At 41.5% G+C, this 21,090-nt stretch overlaps 1 protein-coding gene across 4 annotated transcripts in view; it reads right to left on the reverse strand.

Annotated features, from left to right (window-relative positions):
• The window catches only part of TRAPPC9 (trafficking protein particle complex 9), a 701,893-nt gene that overhangs the window by 255,600 nt on the left and 425,203 nt on the right, over positions 1-21,090 (reverse strand). For all 4 annotated transcript variants that reach the window (XM_032246659.1, XM_032246663.1, XM_032246652.1 and 1 more), the window contains one exon: positions 10,173-10,315. In XM_032246659.1, the coding sequence (XP_032102550.1) occupies positions 10,173-10,315 (143 nt within the window). The remainder of the gene's footprint in view (positions 1-10,172; positions 10,316-21,090) is intronic.

Genomic DNA, 21,090 nt, shown 5'->3' on the forward strand with positions numbered 1-21,090 from the left:
GGCTCAGCACTCAGACAGGGACGGCCCAGCCTCATCCATTTCCATCTCGTCCCTAACAACATTACCAGGCAGCTCTGTGTAAAAAGCAAATCTCGAAGGTAATTGATCTTTTAAATAAAAGTCAACCGAGACCTATGTACTCCCTGGAGGGAGAACAGTAAAAATAATAATTATAATAATAATAATAATAATGAGAATTCTACCTAACCTCTATATTGTGCTTTGGCATTTAGAAAAAACTGCCCCCTCTGTTATTTAAATGGATTATCTTATTGCCCTGGTGAGGTGAGCAGAGCTGAGAGGCTCACTCTTGCCCCACGGAGGCCAGGGACAAAGCTGCGACAGAGAAACACTCCTCCAAAGATAGGGCTGCTAAGAAGGGTGTCAGGGGCAGAGCAGACACCAGAGCCCGGGACACCAGACTCCCAGGTCAGAGCATGTGTGGCAGCAAGCTTTGGTCTGGGTGCCAACAAGGCCACAGTTCAGACTGCCTCTGTTCCACTCATGAATGCACAAGGCAAGGTGAGGTATTTGACATCCCCAGTTAGGAATGCCAACCTCAGAGGGCTCTCAGGAGTGTGCATGGAATGCGCACACAACCTCCAGGGCACGCCCTGGAATCTAGCAGGCTGTGAATAAATAGGACTGCTCTTCCTTCCCCGTTCTCTTGTAGAAAACCATCATTTTAAAAAATACCAGTAAGAAAAACTGCAGAAATTATCACTATCAATGAGAGGAGCAGACACACAGACCACCCCAGGAGAAAATAACTCACAACCATTTGTATTCTGGTTTCAGGATACAATATATGATCCAAGTTATGCCCCCAGTAATGTAGTTTTTTGACATATACTTGGCTTCTATTTGCACTAAAATTATTTATTAAAATTAAAACTTCTATTTGCACTGAATCTCTCCGCAGGTTCGCACTGACATGCAAGTCACTGTCCACGCTGCCGTGGCCTGGAAGCCAGGACATCTAGATGACAGCCCTGTCACCTGCAAGCTGTGTGAACCTGAGCAAATCAGAAAGCTCTCTGGGCCTCGTTCGTGATGCAAATGTGTTGAAATGGCCCACCTCTGGGGATGCATATAACTCTTAACATGGCGTGATGCCAGAGGAAAAATCTTTACCTGTGAGCAAAGTGAAAAGTAATGAATTCACAATACACCAGGCAGCACGTAACTTCAATAAGCTGCAAAGGCCAAGTGTGGAAAATGCATACTAATTCTATTGTATTCCAGGCCTTGCAATTTACACAGGTCCCTATTAAGAAAAACAGATTTAGCACTTTGCGAGGCCGAGGCAGGCAGATCACTTGAGGTCGTGAGTTAGAGACCAGCCCGGGCAACACGGTAAAACCTGTCTCTACTAAAAATGCAAAAAAAAAAAAAAAAAATTAGCTGGACATTGTGGTTCATGCCTGTAGTCCCAGCTACTCGGGAGGCTGACGCAGGAGAATCACTTGAACCTGGGAGGCAGAGGTTGCTGTGAGCTGAGATCATGCCACTGCACCCCAGCCTGGGCAAAAGCAATGAAAAGTAAAACGTAAATATATAGAGGAACAGGGGTCATTCCTTTTATACAAAAAGACACCTGAATGAATACAGTCCTGGTATTTTACATCCTGTCATTCCCAAGTCTGCCCACCACGGGGGAAGATGCTGGGTCACGGGAGACAGAAGTCAACCACCTGGTTCCACATTCCTCAGAGCCCAAAATCTAGTGGAAGGACCAGAAACACAATGCTAACACTTCTCCTGCCCCTCCCACTGTGGGTGATGAAATCCTTCTTTCTTCAAGAATTAGCAGTGTTTCATTTTCTGTGGTGCCTTTCCAGATCCCTCCAGTAAAAATTAGGTGCTCCCTCCAATGCGTATCTCTTTTCATACATACATTGATATATGATCAAAAAATGTTAAATCAAGGTTATAATTTACATGCAATGAAATACACAAATCTGAAGTCTATACTAGTCTGATTCATTTTTACATTTGTCTACAACCCTATAACCCATACCCCTATCAATATATGCAACATTTCATCAAGTCAGAAAGATATTCTCTTCCCTTTAGGGTGACCGACTGTCCTGGTTTGTACTAAGGACTTTCCCAGGGTGAGGGAATTTGAGCTAAAATCTGGAAAATCTCAGGAAACCAGACAGTTGCTAACCCTAATCCCTTCCCAGTTAATTCCTACCCCACATTACATTAACCCAGAGACAACCACTGGTTAGATTTCTTTTTTTTTTTTTTTTTTTTTTTTTTGAGACGGAGTTTCGCTCTTGTTACCCAGGCTGGAGTGCAATGGCGCGATCTCGGCTCACCGCAACCTCCGCCTCCTGGGTTCAGGCAATTCTCCTGCCTCAGCCTCCCGAGTAGCTGGGATTACAGGCACGCGCCACAATGCCCAGCTAATTTTTGTATTTTTAGTAGAGACGGGGTTTCACCATGTTGACCAGGATGGTCTCGATCTCTTGACCTCGTGATCCACCCGCCTCGGCCTCCCAAAGTGCTGGGATTACAGGCTTGAGCCACCGCGCCCGGCTTTAGATTTCTTTTATCATAAGACAGGTTCTCCTGTTCTAGAAAGGTGTATACGTGGAGTCACCCATGGAGTTTTTTCTGACTCAATTCCTTTGACCAGCATCATGACTTTGCACTGACCTCATGCTACTGAGTGTACCAGCAGTTTTTATTTCTGAGGAGTAAAATTCCACTGTGCGGGAGGCACCCCACGTTGTTTAATCATTTACCTGTTGATGGGCATTAGAGGTTCTTTCCAGTTTGGAGTTATTAGAAATAAAGCTGTTATGAAAATACCTGTAAGAGTCTTCTTGTGGATATGGACTTTTATTTCTCTTGAGAAAATATCTAGGAATAAAACTGCTGCATCGCTGGGGAGGAGTATGTTTAATTCATGAGGAAGTGCCTGACTGATGTCTGAAGTGGCTGCACCATTCTACACGCCCAGAAGCGGTTCACGTGGATCCTAGTTGTTTTCACATTCCTCCTAACACGTAGTGTTCTGCTTGGTAACCGTAGCCATTCTAGTGGGTACACAGCAGCACCTAATTGCAGCTTTCGTTTGCATTTCTCTAATGATTAATAATGTTGATCACTTTTCAGAGATTACAGGTCATTTGAGAAAAATCTGTTCAAATCTTCTGCCTATTTTTCATCTTTTTAGAATTGTACAACTTCATCAATAAATTTACAATTTTTTTTTTAGTTGCATAACATTTCTTTTTGAAATTATTTTCAAAATTTTCTTTAGCCAGCTGCTTCCTCAACCTTCAGCTCATAGCCCTTGGCTGATTTTCTTGGCCAGTGTTGGTACATAACAACTCTATCGATTATAACAACTAAGATCCTGGACTGAGAGAACTGGAAAGGACCTTAGTAATAATCCAGTTCGACCCCTTCATTTTACAGATGAGAGTCAGACAGCCACCAATGAGATAAAATGAGCCGCTTGGGTCGTGTAACTCATGGGTTATAGAGCCGATCTCAAACTCTGTCTCTGGATCCCCAACCCAGTGCTCTTTATACTGCAACAAACTGTTCATTATTATTTATCCCAAATATTAATTTTAAAAGAACTTAATCTTATTAATGTTGAATATTTTAAAGTCCATATTCTCATGGAATCTAGGTGGAAATCGAAACTTAAAAGACAAAACATAGTTGGGTCAAATACTTTAAAATTTTTTTCCTTAAGTTTATAAAACCCATATCGCACCTACTATTTCATATACAATTTTTTTCATCTTGGAATGTAATCTGCCTTTTAATGAGCTGAAGTTTTTAATTTTGATAAAATTCGTCCTATCAGCTCTTAGTTTTATGGTTAGTAGTTTCTGGCCCCATCTAAGAAATCTTTGCCTTCAAATCACGAAGATACTCTGCCACATTTTCTGTGAGAAGGCTTGCAGTTAGAGTTTTTACACTTAGGCCTAAAATTCATCTCCAAGGACTTCTTGGGCATGATGTGATGTATGGGGGAAGGTTTGTTTTTATTCCCCCACAGAGACATCCAGTTGTCCCTGCATAGTTTGTTAAAAAGACTTTTCTTTCCCAGTGAAATTAGTTTTGCATTTTGTTAAAAATCAACTGATGAGATATAACTGGATCTATTTCTGGACTACTAAGGTCCATTGATCTCTTTGTCTTTACACGAACAACATACTCTCTTGATTACCATAGCTTTACGTTGTCTTAAAATCATACAGTGTGAGCCCTCCAGCTTTGCTCATTTTTGTCAAGTTATTTGTCTATTCTAGGTGTGTTCCATTTCAAAATAATTTCATAATTACACTAAAAAAATCCTGCCAGGATTTTGATTGGAATTGCATTAAACTTATAATCAGTTTGGGGGAAACCACTACCTTAAGAAAAACTAATTCATTCAACCACTAAGCATGGTATACCTCTCTAATAATAATAATAAGAGATGGAGTCTCGCTCTGTCACCTAGGCTGGAGTGCAGTGGTGCAATCTCCACTCACTGCAACCTCCACCTTCCGGATTCAAGCGATTCTTCTGCCTTGGTCTCCCAAGTCGCTACAACTACAGGCATCTACCATCATGCCCAGCTAATTTCTGTATTTTTAGTAGAGACGGGAGTTTCCCCATATTGGCCAGGCTGGTCTTGAACTCCTGACCTTGTGATCTGCCTGCCTCGGCCTCCCAGAGTGCTGGGATTACAGGTGTGAGCCATGGTGCCTGGCCACCTCTCTAATTATTTAAGTCTTTAACTTCTCTGTATCATGTTTTGTCATTTTCTAGGTAGGGATAAGATCTGTAGAACAGTTATTTTTAAATACTGAGTGTCACCCTGCTAAACTGACTTACTGTATCTAATAATTTCTTCAGTGTGGCAGATTTCTCTTAGGATATTTATGCACATAATCATATGTACTATACAACGACAGACGTGAATAATAATAATTGTACTTCTTCATTTCCTATTTTAATGCCCTTATTTATTTTCACCCCTTATTGCTCTGATTAGGACTGCCAGAAAAATAATGCATACAGTGGAAATGTGCCTTATTCCTATTCTTAGAGAAAAAGTGATCAGACTTTCACCTCTAAGTATATTATCAACTATGGGGGATTTTTTTGTAGATAGACTTTGTCAGGCTGAGGAAATTCTCTTCTAATCCTAGTGTACTGAGCATTTCTGTCATAATTAAATGCTGACTTTTGTCAAATGATGTTTCTCTACCAACTGATATAATCACGTTATTTTTCTCCCTTATTTTCCTAACATGATAAATTCTAATGACTGATTTTTCAATGGTAAAACAACCTCATATTTCTGAGTAAAACCTGAATTGTTCATGCTGTTTTGTCTCTTTCATATATCACTGAAGTTGATTTGATTTTTTCTTTTCATATTTCACATGAGGTTATTGGTCTACAATATTTATTATGTCTCATAATGTCTCTGTCTGGGTTTGGCATCAAGGTGATGCTAGGATCATGATGGAAGTTGAGAAGTATTTCCTCCTTGCTTATTTTCTGAAAAAGTTTTTGTAAAGGTGATACTACTTCTTTCTATAAAAAGCTTTATAATTTCACAATGGAGCCAACTGGGCCTAAAGTTTGCTTTGTTGGAAGTTTGTAATTAAGAATTCAAAATCTTTAACTGATGTGTGACTATGTTTTCTGTTTCTTCTTGTGTCAATTTTAGTAATTTCTGTCTTTTTTTTTTTTTTTTTGAGGCAAAGTCTTGCTCTGTCACTCAGGCTGGAGTGCAGCAGCACAATCTTGGCTCACTGCAATCTCTGCCTCCTGGATTCAAGCGATTCTCTTCCTTTAGCCTTCTGAGTGGCTGGGATTACAGGCATGCGCCACAACCCTGGTTAATTTTTGTATGTTTACTAGAGACAGGGTTTCGCTGTGTTGGCCAGGCTGGTCTGAAACTCCTGACCTCAGGTCATCTGCCCGCCTTGGCCTCCTAAAGTGTTAGGATTATAGGTGTGAGCCACTGTGCCTGGCCATCTTTTTTTTTTTTTTTTTTTTTTGAGACAGGTTCTTTCTCTGCCACCCAGGCTAAACTGCAGTGGCACAATTATAGCTCACTTAAGGGATCTTCCTGCCTCAGCTTCCTGAATATCTAAGACTCTAGGGATGTCCCATCATACCCAGCTAATTTTTTTCAATGTTTTGTATGTTTTATGATTTTTCATATTATGTCATTATCCTTTCAATGTCCATGGAATTAGTAGTAATGCCACCTTTTTCATTCTCAATATTGGTTACTTGTATTTCCGCATTTTTTTCTGACTACCCTGGTTACAAGTTATTTGTTTTTTCATTAATCTTTTCAGAGGACCAACTATTGGTTTCACCGACTTTATGAATTTATTCATTCATACTCTGTATCACTGATATCCTCTCTTAATTTTTTCTTCTGCTTACTCTAGGTACATTTTGTTCTTCTTTATCTTAAAAAGAATCTATATTGAAAATCTGATTTTCAACTATTTACCTTTTCTAATATAAACATTTACCATTTTATAAATATCAACTAGGCACTTTGGGTGGCTGAAGCAGGAGGATTGTTTGAGGCCAGGAGTTTGAGACCAGTATCTCTACTAAAAGTTTAAAAAATAAGCCAGCTGTGGTTCTGTGCACCTGTAGTTTTAGCTCCTTGGGAGGTGAGGCAGGAAGATCACTTGAGCCCAGGAGTTTGAGGTCACGGTAAGCTATACTGGTGCCAGTGCACTCTCACCTGGGCAATGGAGTGAGATTCTATATGCCCCCGCCCAAAAAAAATACACACACACAGAATAGGTGGAGCTAATTGAAAGAATTGTCCACTGATTAAAAGAATTGTCCAAGTTTTCTATATTTTTTACTAAAATTTTTATCTACTTATTTTATCAAACACTGAGAGATAAATGTCGAAATTTTTAGGTATAACGGTGGGGTTGTCAATTTCTCCCTTCAGTATGTCCGTTTTCTTTTGACGCTATATTTGTAAATACGGTTTCATTTGATCATTATGTACGTTTGATGATTTGATTCTACTGTCATTAAAAATTGTCCTCTTTTTCTCTTGGAAATCTAATTTATATGAAGATACCCAAATCAAATCACTCCTGGGCTCAAGTGATCTTCCTGCCTTACCTCCCAAGTAGCTAAAACTACAGGTGCACAGCAAAACAACTGGCTTATTTTTCAAACTTTTGGTAGACATACTGGTCTAATTATTTGTGTTTACAAAAGTCTTTTCCTTCATCTTTTTGTTCTTAAATTATGCATAGTTAATGTCAATTTCTTATAAAAAGGTAGTTAGCATCTAACTTATGGAGTTTGACAACCTCCATTTTTAAAGGTGATATTAAATCTATTTACATTTAGTGTAACTCTGGATGCTGTAGAGTTGAGTCTACCACATTGCCTTCTGTTTCCTATTTGACTATATGTTCCTTGTTCTTTTCTCCTCCTTTCTTGATGCCTCTTCCCGTTTTTCTGGATTAAGTATTTTTAAATGTTCCATTTTATCTCTTCTGGCTTACCATCCATTCCTTAAGTGGGTTGCTCCAGAGTTTATGTGTATCTTTAGCTTATCACATCCTAACTTCAAATAATATTCTAACAATTTGCATATAACACAAGAACTTCTATTTTCCCATCCGTTGTTTCACTATTTTATTACGTATTTTATTTGTATATGTGCTGTACACTACAGAATTAAATGTTCTTATTTCTTCTTTAAGTAGTCAATTAGTCTTGTAAAGAAATTTTTTAAGCGAAGGAAACAAATATTTTCTATTTACTCACTTATTTACTGCTTATTGGGTTCATCACTTCTTTATATAGTTTCTGGTTTCCATTTGCTTTTATTTCTGACTGATGAGCTATGTCAGGCTAGTGAAAAGCAGGAATTGTGCTCCATTTGTCTCTTAAACCAGTGATCTCTTTACATAGCACCTGAAACTTTGGAAAGTGCATTACTAGAAGTACAAGTAACATCAAGGGACCCACAGAAAGGCCAAGCCACTCTGCCTAGTCACACTCAGAAGAATTTTACAAACATGGTACCATGGGTCATCAAGGTCAAACAGGTATTTTCCAAAAGGTTAAATAAAGAATTTTCATTTAAGAGAGAACCGTGTTAGAAAAAGCTCACTGGTATAAACCACCTACACATATCCCAGCGATGGCAAGAAGTGCACTGTACATGAAGTGTGGGATTGGGGCAAAGGGACTGAAGGGGAAGATCTGGGCCATATCTTTAAGCATCATGGATGTCATAGGAGGGACTCTGGACTTAATCTCATCAGCATTGGGAAAGTATGCACCAGGGCAGTGGCATGGGCACGTGTGTACTGAAAGGATGACACAGAGCAAGTCTGTCAGCAGAGAGGCCGGCTGGGCAACTCTCTCTACAGTGACAAAGCATGCAGTGGATTGCAGGGACATCTCAGAGGTCCAATCCACAGGGCTTGGGGACCACTTAGGCTTAGGAATAACAGAAAAGGAGAATTAGTGACATCAAATCTCAATCTCAAGAGTAGGGCAAAGAACCACGGAAACCAAAAGAAAGGGAGCAGGGGCCACAGGCTGGGGGGCAGGATCTACACAGCGCTTCAGCTGACCACCCACGCTTCCAAACCTCTGTGTGCAGCAAACCACACGGGAGCATTTTTCTCATCTTCAATTGTCATTTAGAGCTGTAGGGGCCATGACGTGAAAGCCAGATATCAACAGGGGGAAAAAAAGACGAACTCAGTGACAACCTGTGCCGCTTCCAAAAATTATTTATATGGGCAATGGCAGCAGGAGATGAAGAGATGAAAAACACACACCAGGCTCATGATGAAGCGAATTTAATGCTCAGAAAGGGCCTGAAATACTCTACCCTCAGCAGCAGTCCTGGCCAAGCTTCCCCAGGGGCAAGTGCGTTAATGCTTTATACAAATTCAAAACAGAGGCGAGTCTTGGCATCAAAGGCTCTTACTCTGAGGATTGAAAAAGTGATAGATGATGAAATGTGACGCTAAAAGGCCCAACTAAACTATTAATTCTCGCTGAAGGTATTCTCCAATGGCCGGGAAGAAAAAGTCTTTCCTATAAACTAAAACCACATTCATTTACAGCTGTATCATTTTAAAGGGATTTTATGTCAACATTAACATGGACAATGACATACCTCTATCTCACGCTGCTGCAGACAGGGCCCACTGGAGAAGCAGGGGCTGCATGGGATGCCCCCAGCACCCCATCCGAGGATGGACAGGTAAGCATTTAAATAATACCCACCTGGCCCTCCCTACTCTGATAGGCAAGGCCCAGCTGGACAGGAACACCGGGAAGAGCTCGGATATGAAGAGCACCTGCTTCCCCAAATGCTCCAGGCACTGCGGTAGGAATGGGAGTCACAGAGGGTCTCCGGCTGGCAGGAGCTCCACCCCAGCTTCCAGACTCCATGACTCCAACTTCGCCAGAGGGCAAAGTTTTGGATGAGAAACTGTCATTCTCCTACCTCAGAAAATAATATCCTTAGTATCTCTTGCCACTTCTGGGTTTCAAGTGTACAAACTGTCCAATTTCTTTCTCCCTGAAGGAAGACTAGGTCTGGAAAGCAGGCAGGAGAGAAAGCCTCTGTATGAGGAGGGCCTTCTGGGCAGAAATGACCTGACGCCCAGATGGCTGGGAGCTCCACAAAGTACCCATATTACAGGGATGCCAGGAGTGACGCCAAAGAGATGCTGGACTTGTTCTGGGGTCCCTGAGACGTGTGTTCTCCACTGAGCCCCCCCGCTAACAGGAGAAGCAAGCCAGAATTGAGCCAGGCTCGGCTGAGTGGGAAATGTGTGTGCACAGTGAGAAACACACACACACACACACACACACACACACACACACACACACACACACACACACACACACACACGAACCCTGCAACCATCAGCATTATCATCATGGCACACTATGACGTATAAAGCCCATTCACTCACGGCCACCCAAGAGGCAGTTCTCAGGTAACACCTGGCTTCCTAATGAAAAACCTACAGCCCAGAGAGGCTAAGCCACTCGGGCCATGGGCCCGGATCTGACGGGAGGCAGGACAAAAACACGCTGAGGTCAGCATTCCAGACGCAGCGCTGTTGAGGCGCTAGAACACCACCACTGCGCAGCAGGAAGGCATTTACCTGGATGCTGGGAGGGTACTGACTCGGGTGAAAAACACAGACGGTTCAACTTCTACATGCAGCCCCAGGGAGAGATTCCTGTAATATCCTTCAGTGTGGCCTGGGCCTCCAGAGTATTTGAAATTCAGGACAGCTTCCAGGGTCTAAAAAGATGTTAAAAAAACAAAACAAAACAAAACACACACGTTAGTACTCCCTAGTTTAATCCACCAGGAGGCAGGTGGCTTCACTTAGGAAAAGTCTAAAGATAATCCCATCTTGCCACGTCATCAGCACTGGCTGACGCACACCCCCGGCGGGCGCCATCTTCTAGCCACGTCATCAGCACTGGCCGACTCACAACCCCCAGTGGGCGCCATCTTTCCCGTGATGACCCAGAGTCTACAAAATTCTCAAGTCTGTGCGTGCCAATGGAAAGGGCTTCCACAGCTTCTCCGTGGTTAAATACGGCATTTTTTGTTTTTGTTTTGTTTTGTTTTTAGAGACGGAGTCTCGCTTTGTCACCCAGGCTATAGTGCAGTGGCATGAACTCGGCTCACTGCAACCTCCGCCTCCCGGGTTCAAGCAATTCTCCTGCCTCAGCCTGCCGAGTAGCTGGGATTACAGGCGCCCACCACTACGCTGGGCTAATTTTTGTATTTTAGTAGAGATGAGGTTTCACTATGTTGGCCAGGCTGGTTGAACTCCTGACCTCAGGTGATCCACCTGCCTTGGCCTCCCAAAGTGCTAGGATTACAGGCATCAGCCACAGCGCCCAGCCTAAATACGGCATTTTAGAGAGAAAAACACATTTCTATGAGCATCATTTCAACATAAGATGAGGTGACAGGTGGAGTGGAGTGCTTCCATCCGGAAGGTCGAGTCACTTGGGCTGACAGTGAGTAAAAGCTGACAAACCCCACAGTCAGGATGTTTCCCTGAACCCATCCAAAAGATGAGTTCACAAGGCAACGAGGCCCTCCAGGAGGGGCGGGGTGCTGCACAGCAGGGAGTGCCCATGTGCTCCTGCTGGGGCCCAGTGAGAGGTAAGGAACAGACGTATGGGAAGATGCCAGCCATGGGAGTGGCACTGCACGCAGGAGGGCTGCGAATGGAAGGGGAACATTATAGCTTCTCTGCAGCCACAAGTACAGGGCAACACCAGAGGAATGTGGAGCCTGGGGGGTACCCACAGTAACCATAGCAACAAAAAATCCAACCCGGTTTCCCTCGGACTAAAGGACCTCGCCTTCCCCAGGAGCATCTTGAAGCAGCAGGCACAGCAGATCCAGCCCAGGGGCCCAATCTGGCCACTGCTTGTTTTTGTGTGGCCTGAGAGCTAAGAACAGTTTTTACATTTTTTACAGCTTGTAAAACAAAACAAAACCAGAGACGAATATGCAACAGAAACCACATGCGGCTGGCAAAGCTCAAAGTACTTACCAAAGATTTGCAAATAAAACCCAGAGGAAAACATAGGAGCAAATCTTCATGATCTTGGGTTAGGCAAAGGTTTCACGGATATGACACCAAAACCATAAACAAAATGCAAAAAAAAAAAAAAAAAAAAAAAAAAAATAAAAGCTTCTCTACCGTTAAATAGGGACAATAATTAATACGTATCTCACTAAATTCCTGCAGATTTGATGAGCAAATACAGTGACAGAACAAGAAGTCACTCATTAAATCAACTCCTTTCTTCCCTCCAAACCTACCCATCTGACACCATGATGCAGCATGGCTTAGAATTGGAGGAAATGGGTTTCATTCCCATTTCTTCTAGGTTTTGTTTTTTATTCTTGTAATGTGGCAAAGTATGCATAACATAAAAGTTACCATTTTAAAATTGTAAGCGCACGGTTCAGTGGTATTATGCATATTAACTTTGTTAATCAACCATCTCCGTCATCCATCTCCATCTCCAGAAATTTTTTATCTTCCCAAACTGACCCTCTGAACCCATTCAACATAGACTCCCAGTCTCCCTTCCCTAGGCCCTGACACCCACCATGCTGCTTTATGTCTTCTTGAACTTGACCACTCTAGACACCTCACATGAGTGGAATCCTATAGTACTTGTCCTTGTGTGACTGGCGTATTTCACTTAGCATCATGTTGTCAAGATTCATCTGTGTTGAATCATGGGTCAGAATTTCCTCTTTTTTAAGGCTGAGTAATATTCCATTATATGTATGCACTGCGTCTTACTCATCCATTCAATCTGTCAATGAGCACTTGAGGTGCTCCTACCCCTTGGCTCTTGTGAACAGTGCTGCTATGGTTGGACGATACCAAGACCCTGCTTTCAGTTCTTTGGGATACATGCCCAGAAGTGGAATTTCTGAATCGTATGGTTATGCTCTGTGTAAGTCTTTGAGGAGCCACCATATTGTTTTGCACAGTGGCTGCACCATTTTACATTCCCACCAGTGGTGCACAGGGTTCCTGTTCTCCCACATCCTCACCAAACACTGCTATTTTCTCTTTTTGTGATAATGGCCATCCTAAGGGGCATGAAGGGGTAGTTCATTGTGGTTTTGATTTGCATTTCCCTAGTGACGAGTAATGTTGAGCATCTTTTTATGCACTTATGGTCCATTTATGTATGTGTTTGTGGTCCATTTATGTATCTTCTTTGGAGAAATTTATATTTGAGTCCTTCAGTCTTATTTTAAAAGTCCACTATTCCAAATTCCTCTCACCACTCCTCAAGGTGTCTTTCATGGCTACGTATTGACAGGTTCTCTTCAATATTTGTACTGCCAGAGAAACGCCTTCACTGATTCTCTCCACCTATGTAAATATTACTTCTCCTTGACAGCCCAAATAAAGCCATGCCTTCTCCTTACTTACAAATGGCTCAATAAAATACATATTTTTTTAACTGAAAGGATCATATTTTGGCCTCACCAAAATCCCAAATCCTTTTTCATTCCCCTTATTCCCAAGCACCACTCTGTCAACTCCAAAGGGTTGCTGATTTCTTGTGAACGTGTCTTAGACCTCTTAAATTGCCCTTGTCATCAGCAGAAGGTGAGACTCGACACACGTACACTCAATAATTCTATCAAGACTTTCTGAGTTCACTGACTTTCATCTGTTTGATCTATTTTTTCGTTCATCTTTCAAACACTTCCTGGGTATCTTCTGAGTGCCAGTTCTGCACTTAGTACAAGATGAAGATGTGGTCCCTGATCTCAGCAAGCTCAATAAATGCTGAGTGAGTCAATGTATGAATAAATTAACTAATAAATAAATGAAGCCGACCAACCCCCTAACATATATACAGCATATTCCTCAAATTGCAGGCATAGTAGTCATGGAAATAAACAAACTCTCAGTAATGGCCTTGAAAAGCCAAAATCTGTGAAGTACCAACAAATGTCACCCTGGCTTTTTTGTTTGTTTGTTTTTTAAGGTAAATTTAAAAGCCACCTACAGGGAGTGATGTAGAAGAAATCACCTGGGGAATGAACAAAAAGTACACAGAGACAGATCATTGTCAAGTACCACATCCCCAAGAAGGAACAGTCTGTGTTTCTATTTTCTGGGAATTCACTATTTCTGTATTCTGTAGAAAACCAAAAAAAAAAAAAAAAGGAAAACAAAAGATAATTATGAGAGGAAATATCTAATTTTTAAAAATCAAGCACAGAAATGGTATATTAGTTCATTCTCACACTGCTATGAAGAACTGCCTGAGACTGGGTAATTTATAAAGAAAAGAGGTTTAATTGACTCACAGTTCTGCACAGCTGGGGAGGCCTCAGGAAACACAGAATCATGGCAGAACGGGAAGAAACAGGTCTTACATGGCGGCAGGAGAGAGTGAGCAAGTATGTGAAGAACTGTCAAACACGTATAAAGCCATCAGATCTTGTGAGAACTCACTCGCTGTCATGAGAACAGCATGGGGGACACTGCCCCCATGATCCAATCACCTCCCACGAGGTCCCTCCCTCAGGGATTACAATTCAAGATGAGATTTGGGTGGGGACGCAAAGTCTAACCATATCAAAAGGTTTGTTGAAGTTCAATGTCACTGCCTTTCCTCTTTGAGATAAAAACAAAAACCAGAAATAACAACAAAAAAGGCCTCCTCAGTCATTTAAAATTAGAATATTTTAATTAGAACATAAGGGAAGATGGGAAGTCAAAAGACACAGGATGTCTAAGCCCTTTTCCTCAACTGAAGAGACTTCATAAGATGTTCCCTTCTGAGAGCATTTTTCAATCTTTACTTTGACAGAAGACTACTGCAGAAATCAGTAACAAGCACAACAAAAATGTTTATTTTCTAGGCACACCATTTACTATTCTAGTTAATATGAAAGGACTGTCAGTGAGTACCTTGTATTAGGGAGCACCTACTCTGTGCCAAGTGCTGCACTAAGTGACCTATGCACCCAAATGCAATGGTCATGAGACCCCCACAAGGGAAGTGCTGCTTTCACCAATGAGGCTCAGGGCACACCCAGGAAGCAGCACAGGCAGGAAGTGAGCAAAGAGCAATGCACCTGCACAGCCCACTCTCTTGCCATTGAGGCAAACTGTTCAGAATAGCATTCATTCACCCATCTAATCATTTATTCACTCACTCTGGACAGATGTCTAGTATGTGCCAGGGACTATGACACCTAAGAAGAAAAAGGCACAGTACTGCCCTGGGGGCCCTCGAGTCTCATAAAAGGAACAAGCCCAGAGGCCTCTGAGTAAATTGTGACATGTTGTGTCATGGATAAGTGTATTAGGATATATGAGATACAGGAGGAGAAAGGACTACACATGCTGGGTAGGCAGGAGTTGGAAAAGAAGGAACAACAAACCAGCAAGGAAGACAGGATTAGATAATCATCAAATTGAAAATGGATAAAGAATAGAGAAAAACAATTATATTAAGACCTACTTCTTGAAAATATTAATTAATGTGACAATCCTCTAAGTTAAGTTGATCAAGGAAAAAGAGAACAACAAATTACCAACATCAAGAATGAAAATGATGATTGGTACAGATCCTACAGACATTAAAAGGACAATTAGGGAAAAGTGTCAACAATTCTGTGCCAATAGATTCAACAACTTAGATAAAATGGACACATATTACCAAAATGAATCAAGGAGAAACAGAAAATCTGAAGAGCCTCATGCCAACTGAAGACATTGCATTCATAATCAAGAATATACTTCCAAAAGATGGCCAGGCATCCTGGCTCATGCCTGTAATCCCAGCACTTGGGGAGGCTGGGCAGAGGCAGATCACTGGAGCCCAGGAGCTTGAGACAGCCTGGCCAACCTGGCGAAAGCCCGCCTCTACTAAAAGTACAAAAATTATTGGGCTTTGTGGCACAGGCCTGTAATCACGGCTACTTAGAAGGCTGAGGCATTAGAATCATTTGAACCCAGGAGGTGGAGGTTTCAGTGAGCCAAGATCATGCCACTTTACTCCAGTCTGGATTACAGAGCAAGACTCTGTCTCAGGAAACAAACAAGCAAACAAGAAGATACTCCCAAAAGAAACCCCAAGCTCAGATGGTCTCACAGCTGAATTCTAACATATTTAAATTAGAAATATCAGTTTTATATAAATATTTCTAGCAATCAGAAAAAAGGAGAAAACTTTCCCAATCTTTTTAGGAGGACCAATGTTACTCAAATATGAAAATCAGAGAGAAACTTCCAAGAAAACTATTCATGAGGCCTATATCCCTCATGAATTTAAATGTAAAAATTATTTTTGAAGTACTAATGAATCAAGTTCAGTAAAATATAAAATGAGTAATACATCAGGGCCATCCATAATGTAAGGTTGGTTTAATCTTCAAAAATCAATGTCATTCACATATTAATAGAATATTGACAGGCAACAAAAAGAAAAGCTGAATGATCATTAGCTCCAGAAATAATAGTTGACAAAATTCAAAACCCATTTGTAACTTTTTAAAAACTCTCAGCAAACTAGGCATAGAAAGGAATGTCCTCATTCTATGAAATGCACTCATGAATAACCTACAGTCAAAACCATGCTTAATGATAAGCAGCGGAATGTTTTGCACCTAAAATCCAGAATAAGACAAGGAAGTAGCTGTAATGATTTTCATAAACACTGTACTCAAGATCCTATCAAGTTCAAGAAGTGAAGAAACAAAGGGTATCTTTGTTGGAAAGAAAGACATAAAACTTTGTTTGCCGACAACGTGATCATGTACCAGAAACATCCTAAGGAATCTACTGGAACTCTCAGAAATTGCTGGTGGTGCTTACTATAAAATAGTAAAATCCTTTTGAAAAATAGCTAGGTAAATCCTCCTAAGCTTAAACCTGCAATTAACATATTACTCAGCCAAGCAAATCCTACCAAGAAAAAATAAAAACACATATCCACACAAAGACATGCATGTAAATGTCCATGGAGACTTTATTCATAATAATACCAAACTGGAAATACCAAACCTCCATGTCCAACAAGAGGTAGGTGACTGAATAAACAAACTGTAGTAAATTCATAAAATTAAATACTACTCAGCAAAAGAATGGAGCAAACTACTGATACATACACAACATGGAAGAATCCAAAACACCTTATTCTGAAAGAAAGCAGCCAGCCACACAAGAGTGCATACCGCTGCTTGTATGTATTTGAGATACCAGAAAAGGTCAACCTTTGGTGGCAAGAAGAAAATCAGTAGTTGCCTGGAGTTAGGAGCAGGAGAGGGTTAGCTGCAAAGGGGTCAGAGAAACTTTGGAGGGTGATAAAAATATTCTATATCTTGATGGTGGTGGTGGTTACATGGAGTATATATTTGTCACAATTCATCAAATTATATGGTTCATGAGGCTGCATTTTATCGAATGCAAATTACTCTCAGTAAAGTTGATTTGAGAAATTGATCCTGACCATTAATAGGCATACAATCACTCGTAAACATTATTAAAGACTCCCAAGTCACAACGTGGGCCACATTGATGTGGGACTGCCCGTGTCTAAAGGTGAATGTGAGGCCCTGCCAAAGGCTTCAGATGGAGATTTAAGAGTCCCAGGTTCTGCAGCAGAAGCAGCAGCAGTGAGGTTATTATTCACCACAATTAAAAGTTCACGTGACCTGGGAGAAGTCACATCACTTTTCTAGTTCTCAATCTCCTCACCTTAAAACCTGAGTGTCATGCCAGATGTTGCCTGAGGTTTTGACCAGATCTTATATGAACAGTTATTCTTCATTTTCCTGATGTTTCACAACTTCTAATATAACTATGACTATTGTCAGAGAAAAACAATCATCCTTATATGTATGCCAGCCAATTTAAATGTATATGAAGTAGATCTCTAATAGTTAAAGACCCCAATTGAACCTGTCACCACAGATTTCCTTCTGCTCTGTTTCTATAATATGACAAAATTAATAGCTGTGATGTGGTCCACTTAATAAGTCACACATTCAAGACCAAAGGCTGGGGCTCATTCACCAAGAGACCAGCGCAACGGTTGACTTAAGGTCAATGAAACTCACAAACGAAAGCCATAGCATTACTTTCCAGTTAATTAGCACTTTCTGCCAAAGTCTTTCTTCAGTGTTAATGATGCCAAGTAACTATAAATTAAGTGAGCCCCCCATAGCAGTGCAGGGATGGGTTTGAACAGCAGCAGCCACCAACACAGCTTCCAGCCAAGAGGCCCAGGAGTCCCGTGGTGGCGGAGAAGAGTCAGGATGCAGGGTGCAGAGGAGAGGGTACGTCTGGGGACGGTTAGAAGACCAAGTTGTAAGTCTGGTTTTGGGTACTAAGGAGAGCATCAGGTCAGAGAGTCGAGGGCCAGACTGAACCGGGGACCTCCTGCCTAACTGCCTGGGTGATGAGCCCCACGCCATAGACCACAGCAGCACAGAGGGCCACCACAGCCTACCTGTACATATGCTCCAGCCGAATTTCAGCTTCTATCAGAAGCCTTTGCAGCGTCTGCCACTCTCTAATACATGCCACATGGGCACTCTGCTTCTGCACCGCTGGAGTACCATCGTACCTGGAGTCATACACTTTGTTGATGGGAAGTGTATTCCATCGTATAAAATCGAAGTGATATAAAATGGTTGGTGCTGAGATGGCTTGCTCCCACCCGTCACCACGTCCAGACCACTGTCCCCTCCCATCTCCTGTAACCACTTTTATTAGTTTTCTTTAATGCATCCATATTTATTTACATAGATTTATTTACACAGATACAAGAAAATACAAATAGAAATCTCTTTCCTCCACACCAGCTTCCTCCGCCCAGCACCACCTTGTAATAAATAAATAAATTACACATGCCGTCCATCTTTGTGCACCGGATTGTTAGCTTTCACTCAGTATATTCTGAAGATTTTTACTTAGTAGAGAGAGCATCCTTTGTAGAACGTTCTTTGCAGGTTATTTGTATACGTGTGGCATTCCATGGCGCAGATGTGCTATTGCTTATTGAAACAGTCCCTATACACTGGATTTTTGGTTGTTTTCAATATTTTCTTACTATGAACAATGTTATAATATAACCATATACACGTCACTTTCGATATATGAAGGTATTTCTGAAAGGTATATTTTCCATTTCTGGGTCAAAAGCAAATTCTGTCATTTTAATAGATATGACCCTAATGTTCAATTGAAAGTTGAGCCACTTCACATGTTAACAGCCATGCTTGAGAGAGCACTTCTTTTCTCAAGCCTTGAAAATAAGGTATATTGTTCCACTTTTGGCTTTTTGACAGTCTGACAGATGAAGACTCTCAGTGTAGTTTCATTTTACATTTCTCCAATTATTAAAAAAGTCGAATATCCTTCCATATGCTTAGTGCATTTTCATGCCTTTTTCATGAATTACACGTTCATATCATTTCTCTATCTTATAATTGACCTGTCAGTCTTTTTTGCCCAAATTCCTGAGTGGTTTTCTCCCTTGTATGAAATCATGTCTGCAGATAAAGACAGTTTTACTGCTTCTTCATTTCTAAAATCCATGCCTTTTACATTTTCTTTCTTGGCCTACTGCACTGGCAAGGACTAGTAAATCAATGGATGAAAATAAAGATTCCAAAAATAAACCCACACTGACACAGGTAATTGATTTCTTACCATAGCTAAGGCAATTCAATGATAAAATTTACCTCTTGTACAAACACTGGTGGATACATGTGTAGAGACAAATCAATGTCGGCCTTGACCACACATTATTTTGAGGTGGGTTATACATCTGAACATATAACACCTAGAACGTCTAGAAGAAGACATGGAATATCTTTGCAGTCTTGGGATAGGAAAAGAGATCTCAGAGAAGACACAAAAAATACTAAACATTAAAGGAAAAAAATTAATTTCATTAAAAGTAATTTTTCATCCAGGGAAATCTCCAAAATGTTAGAATACAAAATTTGTCCCTTTCATCCAAGTTGTCAAATGTATTGAAATGCAACTCTTCATAATGTTCTTTTTTTTTTTGAGAAGAAGTCTCTCCTGCTCTGTTGCCCAGGCTAGAGTGTAGAGGCACAATCTCAGCTCACTGCAACCTCCGCTTCCCTGGTTCAAGCAATTCTCCTACCTCAGCCTCCTGAGTAGCTGGGATTACAGGTGCATGCCACCATGCCCTGTTAATTTTTGCATTTTTAGTACAGACAGGGTTTCACCACATTGGTCAGGCTGGTCTTGAACTCCTGAGCTCAAGTGATCCACCTGCCTTAGCCTCCCAAAGTTCTGGGATTACACTGTGAGCCCCCACGCCTGGCCCATGTTCTCTTATTAACCTTTTCATGTCTGTAGGATATACATGTTCCACTTTCATTCCAGATGCTAATAATTTGTTTTCTCTCTTTTGTTGATACACCTGCTAGGGAATTATCAACTTTATTAAAATTTTGAAAGAATTAATTTTGGGCTTTGTTAATTTTCACAAGTGTGTGTCTATATGCAACACAGGACTTGGCACAAAGCAAGTATTCAATAAATGCTTACTAAGTCGAATTACATTTGAAGATGATTAATACATTAACTATGGATCAATGTCTGTTAAATGGATGCATGGATAATCTTACTAATAAACGTATATATTTCACACTTCATAACATGGCTTTACAAATACTTCCCCCACTTCTTCACCCTCCCCTCTTACCACTGACAAATTCTTCCTTGGTTATTGGGTTTCTGTGGACGACTCACATCACCTTGGCAGTCTCTGTGATCCTGCCAAGCCCAGGCTGCTGCACCTCCTCAATCACCAGCACAGAGCACTTTCTCCACCTCTGCCTTACCACACTGTAGCACAAGTACTTGGATCTTTCAACAGAATACAGGCTCCCTGTGGGCAGGGACCATGCTCCATACCTAGCACCTTGAAGAGCAGGTGCTCCACATGCATTCCGTTTAACTGAATGATAGCACCTTCACAACAAATCTCAGAGAAAGGAGAAAGCTGACACTTAGTAGGCTCCTACTGTGCTCCAGACACTGTGAATAGTGCTGGAGGAACTTTCAGTCCTAACACAATGCTACACAGGTATTACTACCTAAAGAGCTCACTACTGTTGAAAGCTTAGGGAAATAAACAGCCTTGCCACAAAGTTCAAAGTCAGGCCTGAGTCCAAAGATCCTGCTCTTCCAGCAGTCCTGTGCTATCTCCCAAAGAAAAGCTAAGGAAACAGAAAGAACGAGTCTGAGCAGAAAGCTTGCGCTGCCCCAAGAGGCAGGCCTGGGTTCCCGAAGGAAGACCCGTTCCATAGATGCCGCGCCCGGCTCTCTGGACTTGGTGCTAAATGCTGCTTTCAAGATGCTCACAGTTTTTCTCCTTCTGTATACACAGCTGGAGGAGGGAGAGCTGCAGAAGGGGGGACTCCTTCTGTATACACAGCTGGAGGAGGGAGAGCTGCAGAAGCGGGGACTCCTGTATACACAGCTGGAGGAGGGAGAACTGCAGAAGGGG

This window comes from Sapajus apella, unplaced genomic scaffold (assembly GCF_009761245.1).
Source record: "Sapajus apella isolate SASKATOON/1434 unplaced genomic scaffold, GSC_monkey_1.0 scaffold3, whole genome shotgun sequence".
Lineage (NCBI taxonomy): Eukaryota > Metazoa > Chordata > Mammalia > Primates > Cebidae > Sapajus > Sapajus apella.